The sequence below is a fragment of the Leuciscus leuciscus genome (assembly GCF_965113295.1).
Source record: "Leuciscus leuciscus genome assembly, chromosome: 24".
Lineage (NCBI taxonomy): Eukaryota > Metazoa > Chordata > Actinopteri > Cypriniformes > Leuciscidae > Leuciscus > Leuciscus leuciscus.
Genome location: NC_138723.1, coordinates 20,279,236 through 20,301,765, shown reverse-complemented (window position 1 = coordinate 20,301,765; position 22,530 = coordinate 20,279,236). Strand labels below are relative to the sequence as shown.

General features: G+C 38.1%; 1 protein-coding gene across 4 annotated transcripts in view; it reads left to right on the top strand.

The window, feature by feature from the left end:
* Window positions 1–22,530, top strand: part of robo3 (roundabout, axon guidance receptor, homolog 3) — an 81,631-nt gene that overhangs the window by 48,117 nt on the left and 10,984 nt on the right. For all 4 annotated transcript variants that reach the window (XM_082158251.1, XM_082158250.1, XM_082158249.1 and 1 more), the window contains 9 exons: window positions 5,136–5,260; window positions 8,830–9,001; window positions 11,713–11,918; window positions 16,422–16,503; window positions 16,845–17,013; window positions 19,430–19,596; window positions 20,364–20,485; window positions 20,598–20,814; window positions 21,049–21,173. In XM_082158251.1, coding sequence (XP_082014377.1) covers window positions 5,136–5,260; window positions 8,830–9,001; window positions 11,713–11,918; window positions 16,422–16,503; window positions 16,845–17,013; window positions 19,430–19,596; window positions 20,364–20,485; window positions 20,598–20,814; window positions 21,049–21,173 — 1,385 coding nt within the window. The remainder of the gene's footprint in view (window positions 1–5,135; window positions 5,261–8,829; window positions 9,002–11,712; window positions 11,919–16,421; window positions 16,504–16,844; window positions 17,014–19,429; window positions 19,597–20,363; window positions 20,486–20,597; window positions 20,815–21,048; window positions 21,174–22,530) is intronic.

Below are 22,530 nucleotides of genomic sequence, written 5' to 3'. Positions count from 1 at the left end.
AAGATCAAGTCTCAGCAAACAGTGCATGCGGCTCGTGAAGGAACACAGACTGGCTGAATTACATTCTTATTTGAACAGAATATCTCAGCGGAGATGGCTAAACTCCAGCTTGCTTGTTTGTCAGTGTTTTCAGATCATTGGCCCTTCTTCCGCAGTGTTGAAAGAGCTTGTGCGCATGGTTGCCAGATTGCAAAGATTAAGTATTTAGTAAGAGTATTTAAACTCTTGACATCTGGTAACCGCAAACATGAAAGTTCATACTAGTTGCTTGTACTGCAGTCTGTAATATCTTGTCTTTATCTATCTATCTATCTATCTATCTATCTATCTATCTATCTATCTATCTATCTATCTATCTATCTGTCTATCTTTCTGTCTATCCATCTATCCATACAGTATATCCGCCTGCCTGCCTGTCGTTCTATCATTGTGTCTGTAAATCTGTCTGTCTATTGTTCTTCCATTCATTCATCCAGGGCTTGACATTAGCACCCACCAAATGCGATTGGATTTCAGCAGTGCCGTGTAACGCAGTCACTTCTACTTGCCACTTTGTCGAGTGCCTCACTGACTCGTTTCATTTGTTCCGGATGAATATTGTTGCTGTTACGTGGCTTGAATTTCGGTTTGGAATTGTGCATATTGTACATAATTTTACACATTCCCGCAGATTTTGTGTTCACGTCCAAAGTGTGTGCACATAAAGCCACCTCTCAGTATTAAATTGAGTTCGTTTTCATTGCTTATTGGGGTTAAACAGTCAAATACACACAAAATAATGTCGAAATGCCAGTGTTGGTGAGTATTCACTTAAACACAGTCACTTATGTTTTAAGTGAACGTAAACAGTTGAGAAAGAAAACACATGTTTAACAGTATAATGGATCTGTGTGTCAGGTCTTAGTGACAGCAGCCTGATATACTTGCTGCCAAATTATGAGATAATATAAAAAATATCTATATGGCAGTTTTTCCCCAAGGTATCGGTCAAAATTGTGGCCAGTGAAAATGCTGAGTGGCTTAGTAACTTTGGAAAACTACTAGCCACAGTGACTGGTGAGCAAAAAAGTTGATGTCAAGCCCTGCATCCATCCATCCATCCATCCATCCATCTATCTATCTTTCCATCTTAATTTAGAATACAACCTAATAAAAAAAAAAAGACAGACATGTTGTAGATATATGTAAGATGTAAAAATGTAATATGTAAAACTACATATTTTTGAGTACAACTAGTCTTCTTTGTGTTCATCTGACCCTGTTCAGGCACATTACTTGAGGGCATTCACATGAGCAACATTCTTGTGTACGAAAACTATGGAAGTAGAATAATGTCAAATGTTTTTGAAATAAAAAGCCTGTTGAATTGCACTACTTGAAAAAAAATAGGCATTGCATTAACCATGCTTGCATTTTAATGCATTGTATTTTTAGTGCTTACATTTTTATGGGCTGAAATTCAACATGGTTGAATATTTAAGCTGTGAATATTTCAATTAAAAACATTTCAAACACCTTTTCATTATTAAAAATTCAATAATCCATATTCACCTTTCATATTTCACTTCCAAAATATTCAAACTGTTTAAAAATACAACCAATAATATTCAACAGGCAATTTTCGGTCCATTTTATTTCGCTTTGCAAATTCGCTTCCACAAATTCAGTGGTTCAAATTCGACAGTAAATTCAACATTGACGTCCAGGAACTGCAGGAAAAGCAGTAGATTGCCGAGCATACTCTCCATCTGCTGTTAGTCTACCTCACCAGCAGATGGTGCAAAAGCGCGTGTTGAAGACCAGCAACAGTTAGGCTAGAACAAGTCATTCATTCATAAAACTCATTTACAGCAATGTAAGTGTATTTGTGATTATTATGACGGCTGTTTTATGTTAAATTCAGTGTCTTCACGGTTACTTTTCCTGTGTAGCCTAACGTTACATGCATCTTTCTCTACCGTGAACGAGATTATAATGTTATTCCCCGATGCGGATATACAGATCCAATGTTACATTTTTGAGGTTGACATATATTTCTCTTGGTTGTTTAGTTGCCTTAACTTTATATTGTGGCGATGTGCTGCATGTAGGCTATTAGGGTTTCCCTCAATACTTAAGGATTCCCCTGCTGGACATATACAACGCTTAACGTAGCTTAATGGACTACAGTGATGTAAAAGACCAAACTCGCAGGCAAGCAGATGGACTCAGAATAACGCGCAAAGCTTAATGCTGAGTGTTTCCCAGTGATAGACTGGCATACAGATGGCTTGATGTTGGACATTCGCACATTAAGGGACCGTCTCTAAAGTGTATACGACTTTGGTATACACGTTTCTAACTCCGATAGCATTTGAATAGAACGACTTACAGTCATAAAACCAACTGTAAAGTGTTCATTTAGTGTCAGGCATAATGCGCACCCTTTGGATTTTTGATATTTATTTAAATAAATTTAAGTTTGCTATTGAAGTTAGAAACGTGTATGCCAATGTTGTATGCAACTTTAGAGACGGTCCCTAAATGTGCTAATGTCCAATATCAAGTCAATTTTTACATTTGAAAGTGAAAGTGACACGTGACGGCCAAGTATGGTAACCCATACTTGGAATTTGACCTCTGCATTTAACTCATCCAAGTTAATGCACACACATTAGGAGCAGAGTAGTGCGTAGTTAACACACACACACACACTGCAAACGTGGATACACACACCGCAGCGGGCAGGCGCTTTGTGTGGCGCCCGGGGAGCGATTAGGGGTTAGGTGCCTTGCTCAAGGGCACCTCAGTCATTTCCCACCGGTTCTGGAATCGAACCAGCAACCTTTGGGTTACCAGTTCAACTCCCTAACCACTAGGCCATGACTGCCCCATGACACATGTATGCCAATGTTGCTTTTATCCAAAGCGATTGCCACGTGTATGCCAATGTTGTATGCCAAACGTGTATGCCAATGTTGCTTTTATCCAAAGCGATTTACAGTTAAACTAACAATAGGAGGACAATATGCAAGAGCTGTGACAGTTTAAGCTAATGCAATACACGTATGCATACTATATGTATGTGTTGATTTTATGCCAGTATATCACGAAACGCTCAGCATGAAACTTTGCGCGTTAAGTTCATATTCTGAGTCCATCTTCTTGCCTGTAGCCTATATAGTAGCCTACAGCCTACTTCCCTAATAAGGTGCAAGATTGGTCTTTCATATCACTATCAACGGAAGGGAAATCCTTGAGTATGAGGTATTGAGGGAAACCGATTATAATCATGTTCATGGTAGAGAAAGCTGATGACATGTAGAATACACAGGGAAAGTAACAATGAAGTTATTGAATGAAACATAAACACAGCTTTTGTGTGTTTATCATCTTTTCCGCATATACTGACACAGATAATCATTTTCATTTTGTGAATGAATGTCTTCGTCAACAACAAGCGCTTTTGCACCATCTGATGGTGAGGTCGACTAACAGCAGATGGAGAGTATGCTCGGCAATCTACTGCTTTTCCTGCAGTTCCTGGACGTCAATGTTGAATTTACTGTCGAATTTGAACCCCTGAATTTGTGGAAGCGAATTTGCAAAGCGAAATAAAATGGACCGAAAATTGCCTGTTGAATATTATTGGTTGTATTTTTAAACAGTTTGAATATTTTGGAAGTGAAATATGAAAGGTGAATATGGATTATTGAATTTTTAATAATGAAAAGGTGTTTGAAATGTTTTTAATTGAAATATTCACAGCTTAAATATTCAACCATGTTGAATTTCTGCCCATAAAAATGTAAGCACTAAAAATACAATGCATTAAAATGCAAGCATGGTTAATGCAATGCCTATTTTTTTTCAAGTAGTGCAATTCAACTGGCTTTTTATTTCAAAAACATTTGACATTATTCTACTTCCATAGAAAACAGCTATAATGAATGAAACTAAATACAAGGGTCTCGAGCAATGTTTTTAAAAGTTGGACCATGTTTAACTTGACACAATTTTAGCCTGATATACAGGGAAATTCACTTAAAAACATTGTGTTTGGTCTGGGTAGAAACTGTTCAAGGCCTTGTGATGTTGCTAGGTAGAAAGATTGCTGCAGGGCAGATAAGACCAGCAGATTAGCATCCATCACGAACAGCCATTGATCAAACTCACACTAAGGGCAAGAACCAAGCAGCCGCGGCAGAAAGAAAACCAACAAGGTTTCATCAAAGAGATTGAGAGAGAGAAAGTGAACGAGATGGAAGAATGGATCCGCTGAGAGATAGATGAGACGAACCCATTGGCCAACCAAAGATGCTCTTGGGAGTTTGAGAGGTCCTCGTTTATATCCAGACCCTCATTAGTGGACAGAAAATGTACATTAGGCGAAACAGCCAGATTACTTTATATATAAATGTATATTTGCTCTTGATACGCCCGCACATCCCCCACAAGATAAGGGCTCTTCAGTACTGCATCAGATGTGCTATCATGTACTTTAAAGTACCTCTGCGGGCACAGAGGAGAAAAGACTTCCATAATAATTAAGCTCTTTATATCCAACTCTTTCTGTTCAGAAAGACCAACCCTGAAACCTCTGCCTTCAGACATTATATGCATTTGGTTATAGCCCTACTTGAGTTTTCAGAAACCCTGGTTTGTGTCAAAACAGCCCTGTATTATGACTTAAGTGATGTGGATTAGTTTCATGATTTTCAGAGCAAACCCCAAATTGTTTATGGGTAAAGGTGTCAGTGTTGGTTTTGTGTTACATATATTTATAGCTATATATAGTATGACTTTTGACTTTAAACAGACTTTATAGCTCAGAGTGCTGTTTACATGGTAAAGAAACTCTACACTAACTTTATCTTCTTTTGCAACACTGGTACCAGAATGTGGCACTATGTACAATATCAGCTATGACAGCTTAACTGTGTACCACCGGCATGCAGTACTAACACTCACAGTTCATCTCCTTGGGAAACTCAAGTATAGACTAAACAAAACTGCCAGACGGTGTAACTCAAGGATAGTCTCAACTTGGAGAAGTTATAGACAGCAGAATGTTCTAGAAGCTCCTATAGACTCTATAGGATCTCGATTTGTTCTGCGTGACTATACAGCTTCATAAGTTTCTTTTCTCCTTTCAGTTCCTCCTCAGATCGTGGTGCGTCCCCGGGATCAGATCTCTGCCCAAGGCCGTACTGTCACCTTTCTTTGTGGAACGAAGGGAAATCCCCCTCCTGCTGTGTTCTGGCAGAAAGAAGGCAGTCAGGTAAGAGACAACAGTACACGCATGCACGCCGGGGAACCCTTACAGTCAGTGTCAAAACATATCAAGGTATCTGCTGAATACTTTCATTGTACTTCCTTAAAGGAAGGCCAAACTCTTAACTAGTGAACAGGATTTTTGAAGAAAAATGTAGGATTGTTTTGGAAGGATTTTAAGACAAAAAGACACAAACGAAACAAGTCTCTTTGACTGTAATCTGTCTAATGACTGATGGGTTTGAGTCAACTGTGCTCAGAAAAACATTAAAGCTATTAAAAGTCTTGCTGTTGTGTTATTTATGCAATGGACCAAAAAGTATTTGAACGGATAAGCAAATGTGATTAAATGATGATTAAATGTTTCACGTATTTTGACACTTTCTGGTTATCAAATTTGACCTTAAGGGGAGACACCCCAGGTGAATAGAAAAATAAAATAAAAATAATAGATATCAGCGTGAAACTTCCCCAGTTGATTACTTACATTAAGACAAATATCTTTTGTATTACAAGTTTTTAGAATATTTATGTTTAAATATGCAAATGAGGTCGAATCTCATTAAATATGCGCTAATTTGCATATATTTCCAGAAGAGAAATCTGAACATTGGATAAAGCCAGATTCAAAATTCTTGTTTCATTTTGTTGACATATTAGAGTCAAAGGTTTTACAGAGGGGATTTTGGATATCTCTTTTTATCACTCCATTAATCAGAAAAAAAACTGTCAACAGCCATAAAAAAAAAAAATTCGCCCTGGTTTTAGGTATAAAATGTTGTGTAAATCAGAATCTGAATGATATATGGACAAACCCCTCTGTAAAAACCTTAAGAATATAGATAGGAATACAACTGGAAAGTTTGGTGTATGTAAGTGCTGCTGAAGTAGAGATTTCTGGCTCAGAATATGAAAGATTTGTATTGTAAAAATTCATACTTTTTTAGTGGAAACAACTATTTACAGACACAATATCTTATCAAATCATTAGCAATCAACAATACAAACCACCTAAAACACATCAAAACTTGTAACACAGCATTTATGGCCTTCAACTGAACAGAACAGTCAAAAACACACTCTGGAAATGTCAGAGCACGTCACGTGATGCATCTCGTTGTCAGAAATTGACATCAGCCAATGAGGTTTCGCTTTTAGAGTTAAATGCCCCATTATACTTTCACGATTGGTTGCTGATAAAAAAGGAAATGACCATATTTGGATCCGACAACATTGTACAGGAGAGAAAGAGCTTTCCAAGGTATATGTGATGACGGGGAAATCTACAGACGCAAATAGACAAAGTGAAATAAAATAAAGACCTATATGTGTATTTTGGACTTTTTTTCACCACAAGTCTGTGACAAGTTATTGAAGACAAATAGGCCAAAATCTCAAAATTGACCTGTGAAAAAAAAACTATGTTTTTGCCTGCCGTGTCTCCCCTTAAGGAGAACTTATTCTATACACCCATTGAAAATCATCATGATACCAGTTCATTTCAAAAGTGCCTCATAAAAGTGATTGTTTTAATGCAACCACATTCATACTCTGTGACCAGGGTGTCCAAATATTGTTTGAGGTCACTCGTTATGGTATCATGCACACTGTAGATCTGTGAGTGACACCTCTAATATTGTGAGTAGGAAGGCAAGTCTAGTGCCCATATAGGCTTGGAATCTGATGGATTTATTTTTCATTATCCATCTGATCTCACCTGGAGGACGAGTAGAAGCACTTCTGCTATGAAAACTGTCTTTGACTCATATGTGCATTGTCACTTATAGTCAAATGTTTGACATGATCTGATATATATATATATTTGATAGGAGCTCTCTGAACACAATTCTGTGTGTGTGCTCTCATAAAATGGGGGGGTGCGTTTTGGAGGGGGGAGGGGTTACATTTTTGGACGAAATATGACCTGGACATTTTACATTCAGTTTTCATGATTTTTATGTGATTTAAAAGAATAGTTCACTTAAAAGTGAAAATTCTGTCATCGTTTACTCACCCTCAAGTTGTTTCTAACCTGTATGCATTTCTTTCTTCAGCTGAACACAAGAGAAGATATTTTGAAGAATGTTGGTAACTAAACAGTTGATGTACCCCATTGACTTCCATAGTATTTTTTTCATCCTACTATAGAAGTCAATGGGGTCCATCAACTGTCTGCTTACTGACGTTCTTCAAAATATCTTCCTTTGTGTTCAGCAGAAGAAAGAAATTCATACCCGTTTGAAACAACTTGAGGGTGAGTAAATGGTGACAGAATTTTCATTTTTAAGTGAACTATTTCTTTAATATGTATTAGTGTAATATTATAAAAAGCCAGAAGAACTACATCGTTTTTTTTTTTTTTAAGTACTTTCAGATTCAGAGAGACAAAGAGAAAGAAATAGACAGCCTTGCAGCCATTTTGAATACTAGTGACATATAACTCGACTCACCGGGTTAGAAGGAACTCTGGGATTTCTGCAGGAGCTTGTTCACGTTTGTGTCTCCTCATTGGGTCAAGGGAGGATAGAACGTGTCCTTGGGCCCAGCTAGATAGCATGCTCATGTCTCTATTAATAAAGCTCAGTAGAAGAAATGAAATTATAAGCCTCTAGTTGTTCTAAAGCACTTGGAGGAAGGAAGCAGGTTCCCACATCCCTCTCACCTTCCTTTCTTACATCCGTTCATCCTTGTTTTCTTCATCGAGCAGAGTGTGTCATAGGCCAGAGGTGATCATATATCCGCTGTACAGCGGGCCATGAACTCTTCTCCAGTTAATCTCTCATCTATTCTTTGTTTTTTCTGTGTATATGTGTGGCCGATCTTTGAGGTCAGTAGATCTAGAACAGAACTGAGGATGAGGGTGAGTCCGGTCAGAGCCAGAGGGCTAGGGTGAGGGGGTCACCGGATTATCCCCAAAAATGAAACAGTGACACACACACTGCCAAGTGGGAACAATAGGGCAGCTGTCAGTGTTGAAGCCTCATGCAAGAGGAAGACTCCTTAAGATCCTTCGGCCTTGTCTTTTGTGTATCTGGCATTCTTCCTGACCTCCCTCTCTAAAACACCAGCTGAGATAATGCAGCTATTGTTCGGCCCATGTGTGGATGTGAAGCTCAGCGGTCAACTAAATTTATGCCCAAGTATCGCATTGAATGCACAGTGATGTTCTATTAATGTAAATGCAAATCAGCCATTTCCTCCAAGCTCTTAAATCTTAAGTGATTGTGATGAGTCATAAATTATATCAGCAGACTCATATCCTTTTTAATACATTTATAATTTGTTGTACAAACAGTCACGAGCAGTAACACAACATAAATTATCTGATAAAGCAATATGCCACAAGAGACTGCATGTTAAAGTGAGTTTACTATGGTCAAGGATGTTGAAAATGGTAAAATCACGGTTGTGCACAGCCTAGATTGAGCTTTTTCTATTTATAATAAAATATATATATATATATATATATATATATATATATATTGGTCTGAGCTAAAAAGCATCAATTTAAATGTGATTTATCCTGTTTAGTCTGTTTTTTTTATGGTGTTTAACCATATTTGTCGGTCTGAACAGGTCCTGCTGTTTCCCAGTCAGCCACCTTCGCAAGCAGGACGTTTTTCCGTGTCGTTAAGTGGAGAGCTGACCATTACAGATGTGCACAGCGAGGATTCTGGGTACTACATCTGCCAGGCCATCAGTGTGGCAGGTAGCATCTTGACCAAAGCCCTGCTGGAGGTGGAAAGCAGTAAGTGAATACTTTAAACTAGCTTTGGACAGACGCACACACACATATACAGTTGCCCTTTTATACACCCCCACCAGCTCCATCAAACACTGGCAGTCAGCTTGCATTGATATTTTAATATCAGTCTAACTACATGAAAGGTCCAGAACTGTACATTTAATTGAATTGCTTATGTGAGGCCTTATCACAAAGATTTGTGTAATATTTTTTTGGGGGCGTTTGAACAAATTGGCGCTTCACCCCGCTGGAGCCTTTTTGCTCTCAACCAAAATAAATTCAAAAGTCTTCAAAGCCTCCTCAAATTAAAAAAACTGCAATCCGCAAATGAGAGAACAGCAGGAAGCACTGGAGACGTAATCAGAAAGGACAGGGCGCAATCGCGCTATGCAAATAACCCCAGGAACATATGCCGCCTCCGTCATGCTCCCCAGTAACAGGATAAACTGTTTATGTGTACTCCACATGTGTGCGCCTGTACCAAACTGCGTCTCAGCACATCACACGAAAAAACCTTCGTCAAGAGTCCAATGTTTTCGAAGGGTGCTGTAGGTTTGCTAAAGAAAACAAAACAGGCTTATGAAATGTAATCGTATTTCCCAGAAACCCCTCTGACCCTGGCATGTTGACATCATCTGAATGATGTTTGATGTAAGTTTCTAACCTGATACATAATGAAATGAAGTATGGAAGGACATATTTATGTCCACGCAGGGTCACCGCACCCAAGGACATAGTTTTTATATGAAACTCGTGGCTATGAATTTCACATCAAGTAGGAATACAGCGCAGGTTGTTTGAGCGATACAGCTCTCATCTTCCTTTCTGACCTTATGGTCTTTTGCTTATCGTTACCGTAGCAGAGGGAAAATGTCAGAGATGCAGGCTGCCTTTCCCATGTTCTTGTTTTTTGCAAATGAGAATACTAAAGTAACTGAATTGTCAATTATTTGTCTATGGACTTTTCTCCTCGGTCAGTAGACAGTGGGTTTTTTCAGCTCTTGTCAAACAAATAATAAATTATTCATGGGAACGCGTTCGTGTTAGACCATCACATTGGTCTATAGAGGGAGATGCAGCTAAACGTGAAGGAATAGAAGAGGAAATTGTAGAAGAACAGAGGCCAGTGCAATTATTCTAGAGTGTCGTGATGAAACGGAAGGTGCGGAAAAAATTTCTTCCCTTTTTTGGCGTACATATCAGAGTGAAACAGCTTCTGGAATGAGAAGAAAAATGATTTGTTTTTGTCCTCGGGAATTTGTTGGATCGTAGGAAGTTGGGTGTTGTTAACTAAATGGATGCAGATCTGAATGCCATGCAGTCAGTTGTGGAGGATATTTAGTCCCACTCTCCACCGAGAGTGATCAGACGTCGTTTCAAGGGTGAGGTGAGGTTAACGTTTTTAATTTAAAGATTACGAGAGGTTATGAAAAAAAAAAAAAAAAAAAATTATGCTGTGCAGTGATAGGTCATTTATAATAAATGCTGCAACATTCTGTAAAAAAATAGTAAATTCAGGGTGACTTTAAAAAAGCATTTTCTTTTTATGTACATCACTATTCAATTTATTTTTTAAAGAAGACTCTTATGCTCACCAAGGCTGCATTTATTTGATCAAAAATACAGTAAAAACAGAAATGAATTTTTTTTATGTTTTCTAAAGTTTTTTAAAATGTAATTTATTCCTAGCTGAATTTTCAGCAGCCATTATTTCTGTCTTAAGTGTCACATGATCATTCAGAAATCATTTCATAACCATCAATGTTAAAAACAGTTGCTTACATTCTTTTTATTTTTATTTTTTTGGAAACCTTAATAAATGTTTTCCAGGATTCTTTTGTAAATAGAAAGTTCAAAAGCATTTGAAATCTTTTGCAACATTATAAATATCTTTACTGTCATTTTTTATCAATTTAATGCATCCTTGCAGAATAAAAGTATTAATTACTGTCAAAATAACAACAACAACAAAAATGTACTGACTCCAAAATTACAGTAGTGTAAATTATATTTTCCCACATCTAGCTTAGAATGGAGCGTAGCATAAGTCCAAACACCACCACTACTGATGATTTCATAAAAACTCTTCTTGGGGGAGAAAAGTGTGTTGTATTTAAAAGCATGCAGTCTTAGAATAGATCCATCTTTACCATTTGACACACAAATGTTGTACAGCAATCCTAAATGGACAGAATCATTTTATTATAATGCAGTTCAGCCTGCTAAAGGTGCATTTGGCTCATTTCCGTTGGGCAATAACATTATACATTCATTTCAAAAAGAGTTTATAGCTGTACTACGACTTGATCAAATGATACCAAGTGGCCTGTGCCAATGATCTAATTAAATACAAATTAATTACTGATCTTTTCAGTTTGGCGGGCTATAGTTTGGAAAGAGTTTGAAACAAATGGCCAGTTAAACAAATTCAGTCAATTTCTGTGTCGTCTTCTTTTTCTGAATGCATCAATGCACAGATGAATTAAGCCATGGGCATGTGATACTGTTTTTATTTGTTGTATTTTCTTCATGTTATACTAAGTGATGATATTGTATTTTACCATCATGCCACTCTCAGAATCTCTATTAGCATAATTCATAGTTTGTCTTTTTCAACAATCTCTTGAGTATCAGTTGAACAAGGTTGGTGATATGGTGGTTACATGCAAATTTGGCTCTTGTGGCCCACGCCTCTCTCATTCTCTTAACCCTAGGCCCATCCGATCGGATCCCCCCCATCATCCGCCAAGGCCCAGCCAACCAGACGCTTGCTCCAGGCACCACAGCCCAATTGCAGTGCCACGTGATGGGCAACCCTCTTCCGAGCGTCCAATGGGAGCGTGATGGGCAGAGAATCCTGGGCAACGACGAGCGCATTAGCCTAATGGAAAATGGCACTTTACAAATCACAGCCTTGCAGGTACTTCAGTCAAGATAGTGTTTAAGTGAGCACACAAGGGTCTGTTTTTCAGCTTATACAGCTTTTATTCTCCAAAATGCTAATACCCGGTGGGTATTAACATATGGTTATTTCAAATCGAGCCCTCTTTAGCACGTCCCGTCACAGGCGGCTCTTTTTCCTCAGAGACAACATATGCAATCGATGATATTCCTGACAAACAGATTTCCAGACACACATCACACACCGTGCCACATTTTCAGACACGCCTGATTGACACACAGATGATCGCTGTAAAATGTCATTACCGCCATCCGATCAATGGCGGGGGCATAAAACGCGCAATTGAGTTTACAGCAAACAGGCAGGCTTAATTAGCAGATCGATTTTAATACTTGTTCCGTGGACAGTTTCGGGGTGACCCAGCCGCTTATGCGAGAGTTGTGCAAGGCGATAAAACCTGTAATTATGATCGTAATGGGAACGTGTGCTGTCGTTAGTGTTGGTGCATGCTAGCCTAATGAAACCCATTCCTCAAGGCCTCAAGGGTGAGTGCGATTGCAAGTTTCACCTGAGGTCACGGCACCGCTGTGAAAAGACCTGATGTGTTAATTGATTGTGCCAGGGAATGATTAACAATCACTCATGCCTTAATTAAAAGCTCATTCTGGGATATAGAAAGGTACGGAGGCTAGCAATCTTTATGTGCTACTCTCAGCATCCCTGTACTCTCTGCAATGTTTGTAATGCATTAAATGTGCCCTTGATATTCAGTACAGTGGACTGAATGCGGACAGCTAGTGCCAAAAAATTGTGTGAATTTAAGTAGCAGCCTCGTTTATCAGTGAGGATTTAGGCTTTTGTGTTGAGTTTTTGTTTATTTGGCTTGTTAAATGTTGCATGCTTTGTTCAGATGGACATATTTGGCACTGGTGTTTGCCCTGGCCTCTCTGGTCTGATGCCTTCATTGGCCCCCTTTAGTCCACGATTACCCGGCATGATGCAAGAGCACAAGGGGCACGGAGACTGGGGTTTGCACAGATGGTAGCGTACGAGTGTGTGGGAGAAAGGGAAAGCGCTGTGAATAGGTGCCATTATACCGGGAGATTCGCCAGAAAGTGTCTGCTCTCGACTGTGCCAAGGGAGTGAGGAAAAGAGAAATGAGGAAAAGAATGAGTGAGCCTGTTAGTCAGAGAAAAGCTAATAGCTTTTTTCTTCGTTGAACACTAAGGGAGAATTTTTGAAGAATATCATGGGCCACTATATTTAGTTTGGTGAATAAAGATGGTGCTGTCAAGCTCCAAAATGTCTAAAAGCAGTCCATATGACTTGTGCGCTATATTTCTAAAGCCTTCTAAAACCACACAATAGTTTTGTGCAAGGAACAGTTCAGTGTTGTTTTTAGAATTATACTAGTATTCATATTTTGAATTAGCTTTTGTTTTTATATTACCTGTTAAATCTTGTAATCCGTTTTTATTTTAGTTTTTTTGTTGTGCTTTTGTCATCTTAATTGATTTTTCTTTTTATATTCCTATTTAGCTTTAATTTATTTTTATTTCAGTGTCGTTGCCATTTAGTATTTTAGCTTGATTTTCTTTATTTCAATTAGCTGCCAAGTTTTTTAAGTTTAATCATCTAATATTTATTGACACTTACTTTCAGTAATTAAAAATTATTTTAATAGATTTAGTTACCAGTAACAATAGTGGAACAGACTAAAATGAAGTCGTGCATGAGAGAAGTGATGTCTGATTCATGACACAATTTTTTTGAGTCAAATTTCTTCAATTTATCGGTTGATTCAGTTCACAGTTCACAAAATGTGTTAAACCAGCATTTAACGGAAGATGTGCACAGATAAATCATTTTTAATAAACATTGCAATATTCCATAAAAAAAAATCAATTTTGATTTCATGGTGACTTATTTTGTGAACTGTGAGCTGAATCAACTGATTCATTAAAAAGATCAGACTCAAAAGATTCATTCATGAATCAGACTGATTTGGTTCTCAAATTAAATTGACTTAATGAACTGATTGTAGTGGTTAAAAGCCCACTTGAGCCCACTCTTCAGTGATTAATGAATTATATTTCAGTTTTTTCACCATGTAATGCTATTTTATGACTTTAGAAGACTTGAAATATAACACACGAGTCATATTGACCACTTTTGCGATACGTTTATGGTGCTTTTGATGTTCTTTTTTAAAGGTTTTAACCTCAGTTGCCATTCATTGTTATTGCATGGACAAGAGCAACCAGCACGTTCTTCAAAATATTCTTTCCACAGAAGAAATTCATACAGGTTTCGAATGAGGGTGTGTAAATGATGACAGGGTGAACTATTCCTTTAAATAAGTAGAAGATGTGAATGCATCCTCAAAATATTTATCTCCCTATTTCCTTAGCTGCTCATACATTTTTAAGTGCGTGTTTAGCGCTGAGCCCAGAGCTGCCATCCGTGATTAATCAGTCGATGCCCGGTTGCTTACCTCTCTCTCCACCAATGACCAGCCAGCACAGCAGAGGTCTAACCAATGAGGTTATCCACTCAAACAAGGAAGAGGTCACAGAGGAAAGTGTTTCTACACCTTCTGTTTGCTCACCTCCTCCTCCTTCTCCTAGGAGAGTTTCATAAGTGACCAAAATAACACACTCAACAACACACTCCTGTACTGCCTGAGGATATAAAGCTACTCTTCAATACACGGGTATAGTCTCAGACAAGGCATTTTCTGTCTTTTCTAATAATATCAGTGTTTATGTCAGCTCCTGTTTAATTTATGCTAACATGTGCATTATGCTTTTCTCCACATAAAAATGAGATTAAAGCTGAAACAGACACATCACAAGTGAGCAGACATTCGGGGTCTGTGTGTGTGTGTGTGTGTGCATAACCGATGAGTCAAATCCTCAGACGTGTCATTGGTGCCCCTGAGCTGCCAGCACTATTAGATCGCTGTCATGGAGAGAGAGAAAGAGTAAAGCTTTACTACATCTCTCACTGTCGTAAGCAATTTCTGCCTGACTTCTCCCCTCGGCCCTGTGGTAAAAATGTAATGCCCCTCGCCCCTCCCCACCACTCACCAATTTGTCTTCGTATTTCCTTTTTCTTTTTGCACATTGAGTTCACCTATGCTAACTCAGATGATAGACACTCTTAAATTGAACTGACAGATGAAAATTCCCACAATGGGAAGATTTTAAGATTCACAGAGACACTCTATGAAAACAATCTCAAACTGATGGATTCATCTGATTAAACTGTTCAGCATGGTTTGTTTTTTAAATTGTTTTATGGATTAGACTGTTGCGTATTGATTTCTATCTATTGTTATTTGCATATACTACCATTTGAAAGTGTTATGTCATAAATTTTTTTAAAGAAATTAATGCTTTTGTACAGTGAGGATGCATTAAATTGATCAAAAGCATCTCTAGTTTCAACATTGATTATAATAATGGTTTCTTGAGTATCAAATCAGCATATTAGAATGATTACTGAAGGATCATGTGACACTGGAGAGTGCAGTAATGAATTATGAAAGTTCAGCTTTGAATAAATTACATTTTTAAATATATATTTAAATAGAAAACAGGTATTTTAAATTGTAATACAATTTCACCTGATTACAGTTAGTGTTTTACTGTATTTTTAAGATACAGTAAGAATAAGAGACTTCTTCCAAAAACATTAAAACATCTTACCGACTCCAGACTTTTGAATTGTACTGTATATTTTTGTGTAAAGGGCTGAAACAAAATATTTGTTGCACCAAAAAATTATATTGTCACCTTAAATATGGGTTATATTTGTATTTGCAGTTAGCATCTACTTGACATATCGACTCTTTTCCACAACCCAGGGAGCTGCCTTGCTGTCTGCTCCCTACAGCATCTTATTTTAGGATGCTGTACATAGGCAGCATCTCCATTTGTCATAACAGTGTTGCATTTGCTAAGTGTACTTGAATTTTTTTTTTTTTTTTTGTTAGCTGTTTGCTACACTGATAGTGAGACTCTAATAAGCATAAATACAATTGACAAATATTGAATAAAATAGGCCATTTTAACTATATTAAATTATTTTTATATATACTTTTTGGTATTGAATGAATTACATGTATTTATAATTTTGTGTACTTGTCCACCCACTTTGATGCATTGTTTGTTTGTTTTTTGCACCGAAATCTTCATAGAGCATTGTGGGATTTCCTTCTTAGTGAAAGATACAGTTTATGTTTTGCCCATAATAGAAGTAATTATTTTGTGTTTGCATTGGACAACATACACATCTCACTAGGTTTCACAACAGCACATTATTGTCTTCCTGTCAGCAACTTCAAGAGTAATAGGAAAAAAATTGCAGTTGATCCTGTATTATTGTGAAATAATAGGCAATTTCGAAGAATTTGTGCTCATTTGTCAAGATTTCCACGCTGCTCCAAGCGGAGTGAGGCAATGCATTGTGCTCGAGTTTTATCCATACAAATGCTGACCCTGAGCCTGTTGTTGCTAGGAAACGGACTCCGGGGCCTACACCTGTGTTGCCTCCAGTTTAAGTGGAGAGACGAGCTGGAGTGGCGTACTCGCAGTGAAAGGTAAAAAAACACACACAAGTGCTTCATCACCGCCTTTATGTGTCCTTATCTTTGACAAACTGCATCATATCATCTTCAAACCGCAATAATCCGCCGAGGAAGCCGCTTCCGTTGCAAATTTACTCCGCAAATATATGTCCTTTTACCAGATGTCAGCATATGGAGTAGTGCTAACCTGAGATCGGATTTTTCCTCACCAATATTGATTTCTGTTATAATGTCCTATAAATCTAGACAAATACGGAAACAGCAAGTGTTTTCTGTTAGATTCTGCAAACAGGACCATAGGACCAATATGATTATGAAGATGGCATGCTTATATCCTAATCTTATCTTTACAGAGAGTGGTGGTCTCTCTGCACCCCCGGTTTCAGAGCCCTACCAGCTGCCTGGTCCACCCCAGAAACCTGTCGTAACTGACGTGACCCGTAACAGCGTGACCCTGACCTGGCAACCGAATGCACATGAGGGCGGGGCGGCTGTCACCTCTTACATCATTGAGGCTTTCAGGTGAGTGAGCGCACACTGTAAGCATCCCCATGCTGGTCCCTTCCTGTTTGTTTTCCTCCCTACACTAGATAATATTGTCTCTTGCCAGAAGCTACTACAAGGGTCCATTCTTCATTTTTTATTAATTCTGTGTCACTGTCCAGCGTAGCTGGTCGGCCGTGACAGACGTGGTAATACCGCTGCGTGGCTGCCCCGTCCCTGACCCCTTCCCCCTCGCTCTACTGCTCCTCACAGTCATACAGGGGCAGCTACATCCTGCGCTCACATCTCACGTCCTGCTCGCTACAATCACTCCCCTCAGGCGGCAACCTACTGCCAGAGAGATCTAAATTAATAGCAACTGTATTGGTTTTCTACAATTGAATTTCAGACATAGACTGGAGAACTCAGGCTTATTTAAAGGTGATATGTTTTCATGAATTATTGGATTATTCTACACATCCAGGTTTCTTGTGCCAATTTAGTAATTCTAATATTTCACCCTCTCTTTGACAGGTTTGAAACTGTGCCTTTATGTAAACTACCTCTTTTTTGATTGGCTAACCTCTGAATACCAGCATAGCTCACACTGTTGCTCCTTAGAGCAGGTAATAAGTGGATTTGTCAAGACTTATTCAGTCATTTGGTGGTTTTGAGCTCATAGTTTTGACATTATCACAATTTATGAATTATTGGGCTTGGTGGACCAGTTAGGGACATTGTGTTGGATAATATATAATGTAAATTTTTTGCAATGTAAAGTATTTATTTTGCAAAATTGACAAATTTAATACAAAATGTTCAAATGCATATATATATACATATATATATATGTATGGGTTTTTTTTTTTTTTTTCAGTCTATGAGAGGTTTATTCGTGGAAAGTAAGCTTGAGATATTGGAGTATGGCATGCTAATGAATTCAGATATAGTCCACACAGACACTTCTTTAAGCTATTGTAAGATGACTAAAATGGGGCTACCTCTAATTACAGAACCAAGGTCCTACAGTCCTTAGAGGGAGGGCAGACAGCAAACAGGCTATTCAGCATTGGAGATGCAGAGTGCCACACACACATTTTCATTCTTTCTGTATTTCATACACACACTAGGTCTCGCTCCTCTCCCTTGCCCCCCTGGGTAACAGTTAGCATGGCCCCACATCCTTAAAATTGATTCTTTATAGAGTGCTGTGGGGCTGAATGGGGTGTTTGCTATAAAATTTCCTTCCCTGAGGTGCTGTGGAATAAGGAGCGTTGGGAAAGGGAAATGGGAGGGGTGGCAGAGAACAAGCGAGGGATGGAAAAGAATTGAGATTGCGTATGAGGAGGATTTAAGCTTTTGGGTTTAGGATTTTGACACCTCGTTACATGAAAAAAGGTTTACATAGCGGCCCACTTTTTTGATTTTATGCACATATATGCGGCCGTTTGTGTGCATACAAGAGCCCAATCACAGTCCTGCTGGAGAAAAGGGATTTGTCCATGCCTCAGCCTTTCACGGTTTCTTCCATCCCAGCTGATAGCAAAGTGACCTTGGATTTATCGCTCCTATCGGTGGGCCACTGAAGGAATATTTACGAGGTTCCCAGCATTTATGGCTTGGCCTAATTGTGCAGGTCGGGCTTTTATTGGCTTTGTGTCTGCGGCAGGAGCCGCCATCGGGGAAAAATAAACCTTGAACCCAATGCACGTGACCACCGCTCTAAACAAGGATGATGGTTAACCACAGACAAGTGAAGAGAAATATCCCAAAGCCTTCTGTCACAGACAGATGTCTGTGCTTAGCATTCATTGTTTATTAGAGGGGAAGTATGTTGTTATGAATCTTGCCCACCTGTACGCCACATCTAAGTAGCTCTCTTGGTTCTCATTAAGCCAAATTTGTATTCCTGTACATTTAGGCGTGATCTGGATGTTAATGATTGTCTGTGGCTCCTTAAACTGAAGCTAAATCTTACCCCTGTGCAGAATCAACAATGTTTGCGCTTCATATTTAATCAAATCACTGCTCAGGATCCAAGATGTTATTTATTTATTGCATGCAGTGCATTGACAAGCCTAGTCTGTGCCATAAATAAATCTATCACCGCAGAGATCACACCATGCACTGTCAAGCCAAAGGCTGCAAGAATAGCATCACAGCAGAGCCGGGTCATTAAACAGACACATGTAATGACAATCAAAGGAGTGCAGATAAACATCTATGACATTGACTTTCCTGTTTAATCCGCCCCTCTCTAATGTCGTGCAAAAGCTTCGGGACAAATGTGGGACAAAACATTGGTGTGTTGATGTTTTATTCAGACTCAGCTGTAGGATTCTGCTGGGTTTGGTTATTGCAAAGCAGAAATAAACACATGGAATTAATTGTTGATATAAATATGATCAATAATTTTATTTAGTAATGAAATCTATCTTTCTGTCAAATTTTTCAGCCAATCAGCGGGTAGCACGTGGCAGACGGTTGCAGATTTGGTGAAACTGGAGAAGCACACGGTTACTGGACTATCTCCGAACACTGTTTACCTATTCATTGTGCGGGCAGTCAACGCGTATGGCCTGAGTGACCCCAGCCCCATCTCAGAGCCCGTACGCACACAAGGTCTGTACACTGGGGACCAATCAATTTTATGACCTTTTTCATAGAGATCTTAAATGTGTAATACAAATTATATGTTGTATAACTGTTATTTAAATAGTGAATCTAATTACAGGAGTTGTGATATAATAAAAAAAATTTTGCCTGTTTTCACATAATGTTATAAAAATCTGTTTCATTTATGGATTGCACCTAATCATGAAAACATCAAACATATCACAGACAAAAATACAAAATTAGAAGAAAAATATTCTATCTATTTTTTTATTTTTTTTATTAAAATCAACACAAAGCAAGTACAACAAAAAAACTTCAACTTTTATTTATTTATATAGCACATTTAATAACAACATTGTTGCGCAAAGTGAAGCGCCTAGCAAATGAAGGCATGACTACACACTCTTAGACATACATCCTCACACAACTGTATAATGAGATCAGTATAGAAAAGAGAGAAAGAGAAAACTAAATAAAAATAAGTTATATAAATATTTGACAATTTACAATATATACATATATAATACATTTTTTTAAAGAATACATATTGCTTTAACAAGAATGATATATTTTTTAACATTAAATAATGTCACAATACATAAATTACAAAATTAAACTTTATTTTAATGCAAAATAAAATACATTATATATTTTTTGTTTTTGTGAAATTATGACCCTTTGTATTTTTGAGAGGTTTCTTGATATATCCTATATTTATATATTCGCATCATTTAAAGATGTTTATATTAGATGTCTCTTGGTGTCTTTTGCAGATGTGAGTCCTACAGGTCAAGGTGTGGACCACCGACAGGTGCAGAGGGAGCTGGGAGAGATGGCTGTTCAGCTTCATGAACCAGTGCTGCTGATGGCATCCAGAGTGAAGATCAGCTGGAACGTAAGTGCCACTGATATCTGCCCTCCAAATCAGCTCCTCACCGGCCTTGTGATTCACCTGCCGGCTCAGCTTATCATTTCTCCGTCTCATTCTCCCTCTCTCCATCTGTCAGGTCGATCGTCAGTCTCAGTACATCCAGGGTTATCGTTTGCTTTATCGTCCTGTCGGCGGCTCCTGGTCCCAGCAGGAAGTGAAAGCTGCAACAGAGCGTAGCGCTGTCATCGCTAACCTGCTCAAAGGCACGGAATACGAGATTAAAATACGACCCTACTTTAACGAGTTCCAGGGCATGGACAGCCGCCCGCTGACGTTTCGCACACCAGAGGAGGGTGAGATATCTGCAGCTCTTTCAGTTTCCATTTGATGCACTTCAATTTAATTTCCTTTTAATCAATTCAATTCGAGTTCATTCAGCCTAGTCCAACTCAATTCTATTCTGTTGTACATAATATGAAGATGAATCGCTTCATTCTGGCAAATAAAATTATGGAGAGGGATAATGTAGATTTACTATTAAGGAGACTCACTTTTCAAATTGTAATTTTAATTTAATTCTCTTCCAGTTCCGAGTGCCCCACCTCGTGCTGTAACCGTGGCAACAGTCAAGCTCAGCAACAGCTCCAGCATCAGTGTATCATGGCAGCCTCCTCCCACTGAGATGCAAAATGGAGTCATCCAAGAGTATAAGGTGAGATTTAGATGGTGATGTCCAATCCAGGTAATTTGCAAAAAGAAATTTGTTTATTCATAGTGAAGGCAAAAATGCTACATGATGTGTTAGCGTTATAATATAATATATTATTATAAAAAATAATATTATTAAAATTAAATAATCGACATAAATTAAAGCCAGTGCAACAAAATATCATGATATATAAAAAAGTCATAAAAAAATAAAATTATATATATATATATATATATATTAGGGGTGGAACGGTACACAGAAGTCACGGTTCGGTTCATACCTCGGTTCAGACATCATGGTTCGGTACGAGTTCGGTACAATGGAGGGAAAAGCAAAACAAAAATGCAGAAGGCAATGTCTCAGGCTGGACCACCAAAGGAAAATAAATCTCTTAAGCCTTGTATTTTTTAAATAAGTTTTATTAATAAAGTAAAGGCATAGAAGCAGTTTATTTGTAGTGCATTGACAATAGTTTTATATAATTAGTTTATTAATTAAATGAATAAGACAAAAAGACCTTGAGATATGTTTGGTAATTGTACCTGAATGACTTTAAAATTAATTTGCTATATTGCAGATCAATATATTTGTTTTCCTTAAAATTTTTATTAACACTAACTTTATTCTCATCTGAATTATAAATAATTTATTTCTGTATAAAATAATTATACCATTAAAAACACATTTGATTTTCTTTTTTAATAGATTAGTCCTCTGTTTGAGGACAAGAAATGAAAACCAATGCAATATGATGAATGTCCAAAAGATTGCACCCACAGACTGTTTTTAAATGGGGTTGGATAAATATTTTTTGCTTTTAAACAGTGTGTGTGTGTGTGTGTGTGTGTGTGTGTGTGTGTGTGTGTGTGTGTGTGTGTGTGTGAGAGAGATTTTGGTTGGGTGACAGTTGTAGGTTACAGTTTGACAAGAGTTTACCAGTTTGACAAAAGCACAATGTTGTGTTTTATTGCGAGTGTACACAAATATAAGTAAACACTTTGCAGTTTGAATGATGTCCTGTATGAACAAAATGACGGAGTATGTTTCCACTGTTCGATCGCGCCCGCGCCTCTCTCTCACACACACACACACACACACACACACGCGCACGAACACACGCACGCACACACAACATATTCCAGCATTGCAATCTTGACATCGCAGCCTGTTCATTATAGCCACAGAGGTTCAAAGCTAAGGCGGGGCTACAGATTAGGTGTCCCTAAAGAACCCGTAGTTCCGCATTACATGAATTAATTTGCACGCGAGTTTTATTTATTTTTATACCGTGTATTCTCCGTGTATATTCATGCACCGAACCGTGACGCCCGTACCATTTCGGTTCAATACGAATACATGT